The sequence below is a fragment of the Pogona vitticeps genome, chromosome 5 (genome assembly GCF_051106095.1).
Source record: "Pogona vitticeps strain Pit_001003342236 chromosome 5, PviZW2.1, whole genome shotgun sequence".
NCBI lineage: Eukaryota > Metazoa > Chordata > Lepidosauria > Squamata > Agamidae > Pogona > Pogona vitticeps.
Window position 1 is genome coordinate 120,195,459 of NC_135787.1, and position 16,107 is coordinate 120,211,565.

General features: G+C 44.5%; 1 protein-coding gene across 4 annotated transcripts in view; it reads right to left on the reverse strand.

The window, feature by feature from the left end:
• The window catches only part of CELSR1 (cadherin EGF LAG seven-pass G-type receptor 1), a 201,886-nt gene extending 191,112 nt beyond the window's left edge, over positions 1-10,774 (reverse strand). For all 4 annotated transcript variants that reach the window (XM_078394390.1, XM_073000625.2, XM_020797002.3 and 1 more), the window contains exon 1: positions 6,938-10,774. In XM_078394390.1, the coding sequence (XP_078250516.1) occupies positions 6,938-10,637 (3,700 nt within the window). In that variant the 5' untranslated portion in view covers positions 10,638-10,774. The remainder of the gene's footprint in view (positions 1-6,937) is intronic.
• Between the last annotated feature and the right edge of the window lie 5,333 nt (positions 10,775-16,107).

Here is a 16,107-nt window from a genome sequence, read left to right on the forward strand (position 1 = left end):
ACATGCCTCTTGTGTTGGCTGGGAGCAAAAAAATACCAGGTGACATGCAGGTCCCATTATCAGTAAAGCTGCAGATTAAATTCTGGTGATTTGCAAGGTGCAAACTGCTCTCCAAATTGAGGGAGCTGCTTTCTTACAGTCATTCCACCACTACATCAGATTAAGACACAGTGTCATTCCTATGAAAACCAACCAGTTGTTCCCACTGATAGAACTACCTCATAGAAGCAAGGGCACATTTGCTGTGCTCACTCAAACAATGAAAGCAGAATTACTGGTAAAAGAGCTAAGCAATAATAGAAAACACAGCAAATGCTCAATATATTTAGTAAAAACCTAGCTTTACCATATGCATAGATACTGTGAAGATGGAATTACATCCTTCGCTTAGAACATTACAGAAGAGGGGCTGTAAAATATCGACTTAATTATATATGGTGGCTTATCCATAGCCATTCACATACATATTATGCTTCTTGCATTTTTTTCAGAATACAGCATAAGTCAATGAAGCAAACAGTAGATTTCAAATGATGTTGGGGATCTTTTACACAGGCTATGCTTTATGCAATTAAAAAAGACATCCATAGAAACTAAGATAAAATGTGGTAAATCTATCACTTCCAGACTTGTCTTCTAAATTTTACTATAATTCCAGTCAACAGTTGCCTGCCTTTTCATTACTCCAGAAGATTGGTGTCTGTTAAAGATCAAGGAGCAGGTACACAAGCAAACCAGAGTAGGAAAATAATAATTCAGTTGCATTGCAAACCTTTTAAAAACTCTTTTTTTGTTTAGTTACGTATTTTCCTACAACAGTCTCCTTACAAATTGCCTACATTTTAAATTACAGCAATAAATGAGTCACATGTATCTTGTGAAGAAAAGCATCAAATATTTCTCTACCTTTTAGTACAGGGCAAGTTTCAGCTTGAAAAACTTTCAGATCCAGTGGCCAATGAAAGTCTAATCCACTTCATTAAGATTATTCAGTTTCTGCATTATCTCAGATAGCTAATGTTTTGCTCTCTGTGTACATATATACACTCCCAGACTCACTGACACTACATCTTTACTTTTATAGCTCACTAATTAAATAAGTAAGCTATAATTATGTTAACATAAAACTCATCAACATTTGATTGATCTGGTTGATTCTTCAGATTTAAACTATTGCACCAACGGACCAAAACTTTATGGCTCAGTATGGGAACTCATGCAAATGGCAATATATTTTATAGATATAGCAATGGAGGGCAATGCCATGAAATTATAGTGGCAGCAAAATAGATTTTGTATATAGGGATAAAACAGCAATATATGTTGAGAAACCAAAATATCTAGAGTGGCTAAAACAAAAATAGATAAGGATTTCTCCAAACTATTATTATTGCGATATTAACATCGCAAATGAGATTCAGTGTAAGCAAGGAAAAAATGAAGCAAATTGATCTTACAAGCACCACGAAGCTGGACAGCTTTAAATTGAAACTGGACAAATTCATGGAGGATAAGGTTATTTAGTTGTGACAGCTTCATAACACCCCCAGTACCAGAAGCAGTTTAGCCAGTTGTTGGGAATATGAGCAGGAGGAGGTGCTATTGCATTAATGTCCTGCTTGTGAACTTTCTATAGCCACCAGCTTGGCCACTATGTAAACAGAATACTAGACTAGAGAGCTTTTATGCTGATCCAGCACAACTCTCCTTGAGGTCTTATAAAAGTAGAGGAGCTGGAAGGCAGGATCTCAAACTTTCTGTAATCAAGGAAGAACGCTGACATTTGTGATGACTGCATATTTTTGTATTTTATTACTGTACATTGTGAAGTCGGAACTGACCATCTGTACCTATCTGCAGCAAAAAAACAAAACAAAAACAAAACCTAGTATGTGCAATCTGTAATCACACATAGCACATTACCATAATTGCACAATGTTTTTCAAGCAGTATCTGTCATGTTTGAGACAGATGTTATTTTGATCAGAATGAAGGGGGTTGTTTAATTTGATATTTAGGCCAATGAGGCAAGACATTCAAGACAAAAGAGGAGGAGGAGAAGCCATTAAGCTAAGTGATAAAGTGCCACTTATTTATTTGGGACTTTGAAAGATTTCGTTTTCAAAGGAGTAACCATGTAACTCTGTGCGAGCATATCAGACCACAAACAATTGTGGCCCCATCTGCAAGAGTGGGTTCTTCACCTTTCAGAGAGATACGGCTGAATTCCCTACTCACTGCTCATGTGTAGACTGGGGTGTTCACAAGGGGTGTGTGGATGATGCCCTCGAGGCTGCAGGTTTGACCATGGGGGAACTGGACTTAAGGAAGAGGGAGAGATAGAAGAGGACCGTTGGGTGGACACCATAGATGGGAAGGCATATGAGGCCCCAAACAAACTGGAACAAGTTCAGAGGATTGCAAAAAGGATGATCAGGAGGATGGAAACCAAGCCCTAGGTGGAAAGACTGCAAGAACAGGGGAATGTCTAGCCTTGAGAAAAGAAGACCGAGATATGATAACACTTTTCTAATACATATCGAGGAGGGGCAGGATCTGTTTTTGATCGTCCCACAGTGCAGAACACCTAATAATGGGCTCAAGATACAGGAAGCCAGATTTAGGCTGAATATCAGGACAAGCTTCTTAACTGTTAGAGCAGTATGGCAATGGAACCAGTTACCTTGGGAGGTGGTAAGTGTTCCAATGCTGAAGGCATTCAAAATAAATTTAGACAATCCCCTGACAGATCTGCTTTGATTTGTATTCCTGCACTGAGCAGGCGGTTGAACTCGATGGCCTTATAGGACCCTTCCAACTCATTTACTGTATTTTATTATTCTAAGAGGTGCTACTGTTGACAGAGAAGTCGAAGGTTGGATGGGAGAGTGTCCACAGACAGCATTTTGAGACTGGTTACTGGGTCGAGGTGGTTGTACCACCAGAGGAAGCCACTCAGGCTCACTGGGACCAGCCAAGGTGTCAAGAGGCTCACAGACTCAAGAACCAGCAGCGAGTTCACCATCAGAAGAAGAAGCAACAAGGGCAAACAACCTCACGGGAGATGCCCCACAGTCAACCTCCCTCCTGATACTGGGAAAGTCAGCCTTCTGCTTTTCCCCAGCCCGCTATGCAGGAGATGCCAGCCAGGCTGAGCCTCTCAAAAGGACTACCACACCTACTGGCTGCCAACTGCCAGCGAGAACTGCGGAGAGTGTGACTGGGGAGGAAACCGTTGCCATCTGCCTCCAGGGACACTTGATGGTGTGTATCCAACACCCTGATTGAGGAACCTTGTGCCTGGCCCACCTGCAAGGTGGGGCTCCACTCCTCCCAGTAAGAGATTATACTGTGGCACTGCCTCAAAGACTGAGGGAATTAAGTTAACTCCCTGGTGCCCTGAGTTAACAACAGTTTTATATTCATGGCCCTGTTGGCCTTTTATACATTCTGTTGCTCAATAAAGGAGCCTGTTTTAGTAAGTACTCTCAGCATCATCATGGAAGGGGGCATAAGGTGAGACTACTCACAGTCACCTTAAAAGACTAACTGTTAAAAGATTAAATAATTGTGAGGCTCCTTGGATCAAGATTGTACTCTCTCATATGAGTATCTAAGGAAATTGACCGGATCCATGAACGCTCATGTTGAAACATAACTCTTTAAGATGCCACAACACTTCCCCCCCCCATATTTTTAAGTTCAGGTCTTTTTTGTTTTTGTCTGTTAATGTGTTAGCTTACTTTGGATGGTGATATACATCAAAACAATCTCTTTACATCTATTTAAAGAAACCAGAATCATCATCGCCACTACAACCATTAAGTTTAGTTTTGTAGTAATACTACTATTAGAGCATGAAACAGTTTTAATTTTAAAAAAGCATGGAAACATACTTCACAGTCTCAGAACATTAACAGGTTGAACAATAATTCTGCAAATTACATCATGATTCACAACTCAGAATGATTCCGTACAAGACCACCACTTCCCATAACCCATCCTTTCCCTTACTTTCAAGTAACAGAAGCAAGAATTAATTTCTGTGACAGGATATGAGACAACAGTACTAGTCTGAAGCTTTAAATGAGAAAGCAGCTTCGCTGCAAACCAGGGTGGGTTTGATTTAAATCAAACTAAATCATAATTTAAATTTAAAAAAACAAAATTTTTTATGATTTAAATTTTAAAAATAATTTTTATTTAAATTCTGATTTAAATCGATTTGATTTTTTAAAAAATCATTAATTTTTATCCTCCCTCCTGCAAACCATTAAAGGATCAGAAGATGTAGTATCAGAGAAAGGAAGGCAGGAAGAGGAGATGTGGGCAGAAATGAAGACTCACATTGCAAACAAGTATGAACAGTGAACTCCCAATTCTAGCCGCAGCCCCTGTGTGAGCACTTATTGTGATTCCAGATGTAATACAGGTTGAGAATCAAATCCCCCATGTAGTTGCACCTTTACTCCTGTCTCTTTAAACTTTGCAGAATTATACAACAAAGAAACATTACAGGCAGTTGCTTCCTAAAAAGTTCCTTAAGTTTAAGACTGTGCCTTAAACTCTACATAGTGCTGTCTGAGATTTTTTTCATGATGTGTCCCTTTTGCTGAAATTAGATAAGGAGCTACTATTCTCTAACTGTGGCTACAACTTGGTGACCATCTGTGTCACCCAAATACAAGATACTACAAGTCCAGATAGCCTAATAACTCATGTATTATCTCTGGGAATCTTTTAACGGATGTGGAAGTAACAATTACATACTAACCACAATTACTGACTTCTAAAGTTCTCCATGAAATCTACATGAAATCTAAGTCAGCTGTCAAATGGAATACAGTAATAATCTCAGTTACGGGTATTAGCACCACTTTCACTAGTCCTGTGAATATGACACAGCACACTCCTTTCTAATGGGACCTGTACCACTGATCTCAATGTGGCCACTCTCGGCACAGGACTGTCTCCTAATGAGGTGTTGACAGAATGAGACTAATTTGAGAAGTGTCTCGGCACAAAGCAGCTGAAGAAAAACATTTCCCCAACTGCTATTATAGTCACAAAAACCATTCCTCGCAAAAGTGGAAAAACTACCTGTTCACAATGGATCTCAAAAGGTCAAGAAGAGCAGCCAACTGCTCAGGAGACTTGCAATGAAAAGACAGCAGAAGAAGATTGCCAAAAGCTATAGACTGCATTATTGACCACAGTTACAAACTACAATAATAAAGAATAACTCTACAGTTTAAAAGAAAGGCCAGCACAAAAATAAAGTTATTTTCAAGGAGTTGTTTCACAAATTATTCAGTATAGTGAACTGTGGAATGAACTGTTTGTAAAAACTTACAACCTAAAACCTAAGCTTATCATCAAAACACTAACTAGGTGAAGACACATCTATTCTCAAAATAAATGAAAGAATGTAAGAACAGTCCTGCTGCACCAGAGCAAAAGCATATCAAGCACAGCATTCTATCTCCGCAATGCACAGATAGCTCTTGGAAGTGCAGGAAATAAGCGCAATAGTACATGTTCACTAGCCTTAAGTACACACACATTATTTGTTTAGTAATATTTAGTAATTTAGAAGCATATGAATTAGATTAAAGATTAATTTGGCCTGAAATGGCCAGTCAGATATTTATGGAAAATTCCCAATAAGGGCATGATGGCTATAAACATTTAGCATTTGTCTCAGGTATCTGGCAGCCACATCTATTGTGATTGAAATGAGAACGTGTTTTCTAATTTTAAATCACTCTTTATCACTTAGGGCATTTTGTTGCATTAAGAATCATGGAACAGCATTCAAACTCAATTTTGCCAGACAAATGCATATTCTCAACCTTTCGCATTGCTAAAACACCTTTGAATTATACCTAGCTGATGAATTAGGTCTTGCCTGTGAAAATCCAATGCCAATGACTTTAAACATTCTTATACATTATAATTCCTTTCCTGCTATAACAGAGCAGCAGAACTAGGGCTCTACATTTTGTTCCTCAACATCAAACATTGTCTCCGAATATTTCCAGGGACCCATTTACATGGGAATGTGAACAATCCTCTCTTTTCTCTACTGAGACCAAGTGGCGCGTTTTTCCTCCAACAGTAGCATCAGCCTAATCCTCATTAATATAGCAAATGCATTTAGATTCACTTTGGCTAAGCAAAATCTGCAGTGTTAATCATCAAACAGGATGCTATGGAATTTGGCCTTGAAGTATTATCCTCTTACTAAGATGTGTCTGGTCTGGAAATAATAGCAACAGATGTGCCAATGGTAAGGATTCTTCTGTTAAGGCTTGCGTCCTTCCGCTGCCCCGCCCCACCACTACTAATAAGCACCTCTATTCATACTTACACATTTGGAACATAATGAAAGAAACTTATTAAATGTGGTAAAATTCTGCAGATATACTACACGCCATTATGATTCTGCTGTGTAAAAAGCACATCTGCTACAGCATATATCCCACTAGATACAGGAATCTACAAGCCTTTGTAAGAAGTTTCCCAATACAGGGACTTGCGTACTTCTGGGAAAGTCTTACCTCGTACTACAAATTACTGCCCCTAGTAACTGGTGCTAATATAACTGTATTTTCGAGAAGTCCTTAAGCTTGTGCCAATGGAAATTGTGGCTAGCTTTGAAAAATCCAGTTCTTTATTAACTGCAATATATCTTGAACAACTAAATAACTCAAGCCTGCACAACAAGCCAGCAGCAACATTTCTGAGGAACACAATATGACTGATTACTATGGAGTTAAAGTCAAAACAAAGCACAAAACATCCGTACCTGTTCTGTGCTCTCCCATGTGACTCTCACATTTACTAAGAAACAAAATTCACATCTGCCTGTGCCAACTTCTTAGGTGAAAAGACTACCAGTATCTGAAAATGACCAAAACCAAAAATACTTCCTTACCTGAAACTGATACTTTCATGATGGCCTCCAGGGGCCTGTTGTTATCCAGATCCCGGCTGAGCTTCAGTTCTCCAGTAGCAGAGTCCAAAAGCAGCAGATTTAACTCATTGCCTTGGACAAAGGTGTAATCAAGTTGGTCAGATATATCAGGATCATGGGCAGGGATCTTTCCAATCACTCCTGAAGGAAAGCTGTTGGACTTGTTGGTGACATAATTGTTGAAAAGGATCTGGAAGTCTTGTAAAACAGGAGGGTTATCATTCTGATCCCGTAAGCGGATGTGAACAGTAGCTCGGCTCACAAGAGGGGCTGAGGTAGCTTGCACTACAATTACATACTCAGTCTGGCTCTCGTAATCCAGATCCATCAGGGCTGTGAGATCGCCATTAAGGAGGTCAAGCTGGAAGACCTCAGGGATGTTCCCTTCCACAATCTGATACATGATCTGTGCATTAGTTCCTTCATCTGGGTCTACAGCACTGATCCGGGCCACAATGGACCCAACAGGGCTGTTTTCTTCCACAAATATGTCAAATTCATCTTGTTCAAACACAGGTGGGTTATCATTGATATCCAACACAGTGACCTGGATCTCCACAGAGGCTTTGAGAGGTGGGCTGCCCCTATCCACAGCAAAAGCCCGCAGGGTATAGACAGCCACATTCTCACGGTCCAGCTTGCGCAACGTCCGTATCACTCCTGATGTGGCCTCAATGTAAAAGTCTCCATCACCATCATCACCACCCTGGAAGGTATAAAGGAGGCGGCCATTCGGCCCTGAGTCACGATCAGTAGCAGACACTTGCAAGACACTAGTGGAGAGAGGCACATCTTCAAAGACAGCACCCTGATAGCGGTCACGAAGGAAACGGGGAGCATTATCATTGGCATCCAGAATGAGGATCTCAACGTAGGTAGTGTCAGATTTCTGAGGGATCCCATTATCCTGAGCTGTGATGGCCAAAGTGTAAGAGGCCTGATCCTCATAGTCAAGTTCCATCAAAGTTGTGATTGTGCCTGTGTCTGGATCAATACGGAACTGGGGGATGCTGTCCTCCATGATGTAAGTGATCCTAGCATTTTCTCCAGTATCCTCATCAGTGGCAACAATAGTTACAATGGATGTTCCAATGGGCTTGTCTTCACTGACACTCACTGTATAATGGGAACTCTGGAAAACTGGCCGGTGTGTGTTGGCATCGGTGACATTAATGAAGACCTGGACAGTGTCAAACAGAGTTCCATCTGAAGCAGTGACTGTCAACACATACTGCCTCTCTTGCTTGTAATCCAGGGGCAAGGCCAGTGTAATCAGCCCACCTGCACTCTGGCTAGTGATAGAAAAACGGTTCCTCGTGTTGCCACTAGTGATCTGGTAGGTCACCACACTGTTCACATCCTTGTCCACTGCTGTCAAGGTCAAGACACTGCTGCCTACTACTGCATCTTCGTTAAGCCTGAGCTGATATACTTTTTCTGTGAAAGTAGGACTGTTGTCATTGACATCAAGGACAGTGATAGACACACTGGCTGAGGAAGTCATGACGGGCACTCCTTGGTCTCTGGCCTCCACCCCAAAGTGGTAATTCTCCACCGTCTCCCTGTCAAGCTCAGCTGACACTGTAATCCAACCCGTACTATTGTTGATCTGGAAGGGGAACCCCATGTCTCCACTTGCGGACATCAGAGCAATAGGATGGGACAGCTCAATAAGCCTGTACTCCAAGCGGGCGTTATCCCCCGAGTCCGCATCTACTGCCTGAATGTGTAACACTGAATAGCCTACAGGGACATTTTCTAGTACAGTGGCTTGAAAGGGTGTACTTACAAAAATGGGGGCATTGTCATTTACATCTAACACTTGGATGGACACCATCCCACTAGAGTTGATCTGTGGAGGTCTTCCCCCATCCTGGGCCTTGATCCTTAGGGTATACTCTCGAATAGTTTCATAGTCCAGAGGATTAATCAAGTCAATAGAGCCAGAGAAAGAGTGGATGTAAAACTGGCCTTTCAGATTGCCACTCACAATGCTATAGTGAACCTGGGCATTGCTGCCGCGGTCTTGGTCAGTGGCTTGAACCTGGAGTACCTGGCTGTTCACTGGGGTGTCCTCAGGGATCTGTACTATATAGCGTTTCTCACTGAACTGTGGAGCATTATCATTCTCGTCTTCCACCGTGATATGCACCATTACTGTGGCACTTCGAGGTCCTGGATCTCTACCCTGGTCATTAGCTTCTACTACAAGGTGATACTCTGAAACCTCTTCTCGGTCTACAGGGGCACAAGTCTTTACAATGCCAGAGTGTGGGTCAATCTCAAAGACTCCTTCTCCAGCACCTGCTTCAAGGATACGATAGAGCAAGTTTGCATTGTCCGGGGCATCCTCATCTGTAGCCCGAATCGTCAGCACCTCGTAACCCACCTCAAGATTCTCTCGAATGTTCTCCCGGTACTCAGGCTGTTCAAACACTGGACCATGGTCATTGGTGTCACTCACGGTCACAGTAAGAAAGGTGATAGCTGATCGATGTCGTGGGGTGCCATGGTCCGTTGCTATCACTTGAAGCACATGAGTATCCTTGGTCTCTCGGTCCAGGCTACGGGTGGTGACCACTACTCCTGTCTCAGAACTGATGGAGAAATAATCATCGGAACGCTTGTCAAAGAAGGCTTCCATGGAATAAGTCAACCGGCCTGACTCACCCTCATCCGGGTCATGAGCTTCTAAAGTGATAACTACAGTGCCCGCAGGCTGATTCTCGGCAATTGATACTTGGTAGTTTGGCAGCTTGAACTGAGGTGGGTTGTTCACGCTCCTCATCCTCCGGGCCCCTCGATGCCAAGAATCCCAGCTTCCTTTCCTCCCAGGCCAGGACCACTGAGAGGCAACTTCCCTCACTTTCAATGTGCTTTGCCTTTCTTCTCTATCCGCCGCCTCTTTCCTTCTTGCCACAACCGGACTACCCAACTCAATGATAAGGTCCCCCTCAGCCCTCCTCAAGCGACAAAGAAGCTGCAAGGGGCTGGTCCCTGAAAATAGCTGGCAGTCCACTCCTCCTCCCCCCCATGTGCCCTCCAGGCCTCTGCAGTCCAAGGGGAGGCCATTGGGGCATCTACACTGAGGGAAAGTTGTCAAGGTCATGAGGGCAGAGAGGAGCATTCGCTCCCCATCCACCTCGCCCACCTCTGGGGGCACTTGCTTCGTCGGGGAAGAGGGGAAGCAGAGTAAGGAGGGCAAGCGCCGCCTCAGGGAATGGCCCAGGGAGCTAGAAAGCCGAGCCGCCGCCGCCGCCGCCGCCCAGCCCTTGCCGCCCTGCCCTTGGCGGGACGCGTTGGGACAGCCAGGCCCGTGCAGGTAAGCGGGCAGGCGAAGTGAGAGGAAGACGCCGCCGCCGTCAGAAGAAACCACCCGCAGATGGAGCGGCAGCGGGTTGCGCGCCAAGCCCGAGCACTCCAGGGGCTTCTTCGTCCTCCTCAGCAGGCCGTCGCGCGTCACCTCCACGGCGTCCCTCAGCGGCCAGGGCGTGAGCGTCTCTTCCAGGGCGCACCGCCACTCGGGGCCCAGCGCCAGGTCCAGCAACAAGTCGTCCCCGGGGCCGCCGGCGGCCGCAAGGTGCAGCTCCCAGCCCCCCGCGGCGGGCACCAGCAGCGCCAGCCACGACAGCCAGGCGGCCACCGGCCAGCGGAGCAGCATCTCCGAGGCTTACGAAGCAGGGATGGCGGCCGAAGGGCTGCTCCACAGTCCATCCACCCCGCTGAGCTGCTCATCCGGCCTCGTCCATGAGAGACGCTGCGCCAGGGAGGGAAGGAGTTGCCGGGGCGCCCCGTCGCTCCCCTCAAGAGATCCCCCAACGGCCACGGATCGGGGCGCGCGCCGGAATAAAAGAGAAGCGAGCAAAAGAAAACTTTCGCCCACCTTAAAAAGTTATTTTGTTTTTCCCCCCTTTTCTTTCCAAAATGGCTCCTCGCCGCTGCCAAAGCCTGCTCCGAAGAGAACCTGCCGCTCGCCTTGTTGGACGAGACTCAGCCCGGGTGGCGACTTCCCCGCGCGCCGCTCCGCAAAGCAGACCCCGTCCTCCTCCTCGCCATCGCGCCGCTCAGCCTCAGCGGCCGCTCCTCGGCTCGTCCTGTCGCGGGGCAGCGACTCCTAGTCGGGCGCCCCGAACTCCCGGCACCGTGGACGAGGTGCCCCTCTGGCCTCGCCTAGATCCCCTCCACAAACACACACACACACAACCCGCGTCGGGAAGCGCCTCGGGTCTATTCCACAGCTCGGTCAATTCTTTTGCGGTCCACGCTCGTGGTAACGCTTGCTCGGCAGCCAGTATTTTTTTCTCCGCCACTTCTTCCCCGGGAGTTTGCGTTGCTTGCGTTGGGGGTAAATCGGAATCCCTGCTCAGTCCAGCAATGGATCCGGAACGATCTGGGCAGATTGCCTTCTTTCTCCCTTTTCCCGGCGCGAAAGCTTCGGTGGGATCGCCGCTACCAGTTGCGCCTCCGCCTTCGGCCCGCTTGCCAAGAGCGTTGTTGTCGGCGGAAAAGTTTTGCTTCCCTTTTTCCCCTCCGGCCGGGCGCAGGGCGACATGTGCGCGCTCGGCTAGCAAGCGAGCGGCGGGGAAAGTTTTTTCTTTTTTTCCCAGGCGGATCGGCTCTGGGCGATTTCCTGCGGCTGCTCCTCTTTCGGCTTTTTTTTTTTCTTCCTCTCCTCCCGCTCCTTTCCTCTTTCATGTATTGTTATCCCCCACAATGACTGCAAGGTGCCGGTTGTTAAAATCCCTATGGAGACCGCAGATGGGTCGCTCAAGCTGTCCCCCCGCTCGGCCCCCACTCACCCCCCCCCCGCAAGAGCCCGGGAGGCTGCGCTCAATGCCTGAGGCGGAGTTTCCTGCCTCCCGCGCACTGGGCGGCAGCAGCAGCAGCGGCAACAACCTGCGAGGGAAGCGGGGACGGGAGGGGGGGAGAGGCGGGTCTGGAGAGGTGAAGTGGGACAGGGTAGTAGATGGTGTGTGTGTGTGTGTGTGTGAAAGGGGGGGGGGAACAGCCGCAAAGAAACTCCCGGGGAAGGAAAGAGGCGGGGCTGCGTCGGTTTGGCTCCGACTTTTCTTATCTCTGCTGATCTGCAGCGCTCTCTGTTGGTCTCTGTTGATTAATGCCAATCTGTCTCTCAGCCTAGAAGAGTGTTAAGTGCTTTATACCCAAGGCGCAAGATAGACATGGCCACGCATGGGACTAGAGTAACTAAACAACACAGTATTATCTAATCACATATTTATTTCTCTCCCTATTTTCTACTTATTGTAGTAGTATTTAAGGGCAAGCAGTCCATAGTGGATAGAGTAGTGGATAGAATGTCAGACTAGGACTCGGAGGTCCCTTCTCAACTATGGAACTCGCTGTGGGGCTGGCAATGATAAATCAGTCCTTGGAGGTTTTGCAATAGATACATGCTGCAGAAGTGCAAAACTTCTGCGAGGGTCAGCAAAAGTTGGAAGAAACTTTACAGCACCTGTCTAAGATTCTCTCTCTCTCTCTCTCTCTCTCTCTCTCTCTCTCTCTCTCTCTCTCTCTCTCTCTCACACACACACACACACACACACACACACACACACACACACACACACACACACACACACACACACACACACACACACACACACTGAGTATGGGGGGTCTCCCAGGGTTGTTGTGAAGGGAAAGTGCAGAGGAGGAAAGCAATGTATGCTACACAGACCTCATTGAAACACAGGAGAACAAATGAATGTTTGTTGTTGTTCTGTGCCATCAAGTCAGAACTGCCTGATAGTGACCCTAATAGGGTTTTCAAAATAAAGGAGGTATTTGAGGGATGATTTGATCAGTTCTACTCCCCGTGGCTGAGCAGGGATTTGAACCCTGGTCTCCAGAGTCCTAGTCCATCAATATATCCACTACATCACACTGGGTATCAGTAATGAATGAATATATCAATGAGTAAATCAAGTGGTAGTATATCTTCCATATCTTCTATACAGTACTTTATTGGGATTGTTTCATAATGTGCCATCAGATCACTTCCAACTTATGTGGATCCAATGAATTAGTGAACTCCAGAAGGTCCTGCAAACTCAAGGTTGTGGTTTCTTTTATTGAATCAGTCCCTCTTGTATTCAGTCCTTGTTTTTTTTCCTGCTGCCTCAACTTTTCCCAGCTTAATCTTAATGATTTTAAGCCTCATTCAACTCAATTGTACTTAACTTCCAAGTTACAATCCTAAACATTCCTTATTGGGAAGAAAAGCATTCTCTTCTGAATAAAATTAATTAAGTCTGGACTGACAGGCTTTCTTGGTTGATGAGCTTTATCTTTGATTTGTGCAACCCAGTCCTATACAGAGTCCCACAGTAGAGTTTAATTCCTCTCCCAAGTATCCAATCTGATCTAAAGAACATCTCTCTGTAGTAAATGAATTCTGATTTATTATATATCATTTATATTTAACTTGAGGGTAAGTACTGATCTAAATCCAGATGGTAGTCTCAAGAAGAGTCACTGATTCAATTGGATTTACGTAAATATTAATTCCCCATTCAGGAGCTGATTCAATGGGTCTACTCTAGCTGGGATTGCCAACTAGATTTAGGCGTATGTAATTCTATGGAGCAGAGAGGATAGCTCAGTGGATTGGAGTGCCTGGCTGCCAGGAGTCAGGAGTTCAATTCTGCATTGTGTCTCCTCAGGGAAGAATGTGGTTGTGTGGCCTTGGGCAAGTTGTGCGGTCCAAAAGCAACACTAAAAATGCAACTGGTAAGCCACCTTTGTTACCTTTTACTCAGACCTGGGAAGGGCCAGCAGAAGTTAGAACTGATGGGACAACATATAATCATTAATTGACTGGGACTTATGTTTAAGTTAACATGCATGGGATTGGATGTAAAGTTACTGATTTTAGAAGTTCAGAGTCCTAATAAGAACAAAATGTGCACTAAAAAAAGAAGGAAGGAAAATAAGTTAGAAAGTTACATATGGCAAGTAGTGAGTTGCAATTACTATTCCAAGTCATTAGTGAAGGTTATAAGCAAATTTTGCTTACCCAAGCTAAATACCCAATACTATGTTGCAGTGAACAGAGTAATGGAGGAGGACTTAGGAGGCCTGGGTTCAAGTCACTGCCCAGCCATGGAAACTCACTGCAGGTGTGGAACTGGTAAAATCACCACCAAAATATCTCACTTATTTTGAAAGCCCTATTAAGGACGCTATAAATCAGTTCCAACTGGGTGGCACATAGCAAGTGAGGATACTATTTCTAATTCCCAGTGAGTGTTGATCATCATCAATGTTTCTAATTTTGGAAATAATATACTATTGAAATCCAACAAAAAGTGAATGGGAAGAGTAATAAAATTTATAAGACGTTTGAGTGCTTTGAAGTGTGAGCAACAATTGTAACTCTCATTCCCATTAATAATAAATGCACAGTTGGCAACATATTGTATATATTCTGCTATTAGTTTATCCTTGTCTGACCTACAGATTGCCCTTTGCCATCCTGAGCTACTATGTAACAGGGTTGAAGTGAAAGTATGATAGAAAACAAATCCAACATACACTTGAGATATTTTATGTTAGTGCTTTAGCTGTCTGGCTGCAGAGCCAGAGGTTGTGAGTTTGATTCCCCACTGCACTTCTTCGACAGGGGCTGGACTCGATCCATAAGGTCCCTTCCAGCTCTGCAATTCTAAGATGATGATGATGATGATGTGTTTGATGTGATTTTCAGCTGTATTTGTTTGCTGCTGCTACAGTGGCCTCTAGTGGCATGTCAGAGAGTTGTTACTGCATAGACGTCGACGTGATTTCATTTTGCAGACATGCTCTGCATTATCTCCTACCAAAGTTAACAGATAAAGCTCTGGCTATCACAGGCCATTTAGTGGCAATGGGAATCAAATAAACTGTTTGCACATTTATTGAACCACTCAGGATGCAAGATAAGCATACTTAAGTGGGATTAAATGTTATTTAGATCAATAGAACCTAACTTCATTTAGGTCTTGTTGAAACCAGTCAGCCACAGGCGCTCAGGGCTTCTGCTGACAGCAGTTTTACCATCGTTGTTTCTTTTTTCTGCCTCTTGATTTGTCCTTTTCTCATTTTCTGATAGAAGATTGCAAAATTTATTGTGAGCCTGTTAGAAATTTGATGTTGTGTGATATTGCAGTAGCTGCGTTCCACATATGGGGCTAATGTTTTGCTACTCCCTCCCTCATCATTCCCCCCCTCTTTTCTCCTCCTTATTTCCCCCTTCCCTCCTGCCCTCTTGTTTTTGATGTCTTTTTTTAAAAAAGCAGTTATAGGGCTACTTAATTTTTTGTAACAGGCTAGTCCTAAACAGCTGCTCTGCTCTACTGTTTCCCTCCAGCATCTCAGTGGCCTTTTTTTGGGATGTGCCATTTTACATATGAATGTGTGGTTCATTTTTTGTTTTCATCTTATTTTTCCACACTCTTGTTGTCTCCCCAAAATGCTTATTTTTGTTTTTTTTATAATTAACAGTCTGGCACTATATAATGGAGTTTTATTTAACATACTATATGCATAAGGACATTTATCTGGATTGCAGCATTGGAAAGTCTCTTTTAAGAGTAGCAAATGCAATTTACATGCCAAAGCCTCTCATCATGGAGCAGTGGTAAGAGGATGCTCTGGGGCCAGATACCATGGCTCAAATATGGGTGGCCTCAGTGTGTCATTATATTTGGTATTCTTTAAAAATTTCTCAAGCTCCGTCTCTCATGTGTGAACATAACATTATGTTTATAATAAGAATAACCTCAGAACAGCAAGAGCTGGAGGGGACCCTATGAATCATTGAGTCCAGGCCTTAACAAAGAGGCACAGTGCAGAACTGAACCCCCAACCTCTGGCTCCACAGCCAGATGCCTAAACCACTGAGCTATCCAGCAGTTCAAATAAGGAAAGCATGTTCAAATGATCTGCCTTTGATTGAATTGTGCCTGTTATTTAATTGTGCCATTAAAGCAACTATCAGTGTTGTCATTTTTCAGTTTGGAAGGCAGGCAGGCAGGCAGGCAGGAAGGAAGGAAGGAAGGAAGGAAGGAAGGAAGGAAGGAAGGCACAGTTTACTGGAGTTAGTGTTAATATAACTGTAATCAAACTTTGAC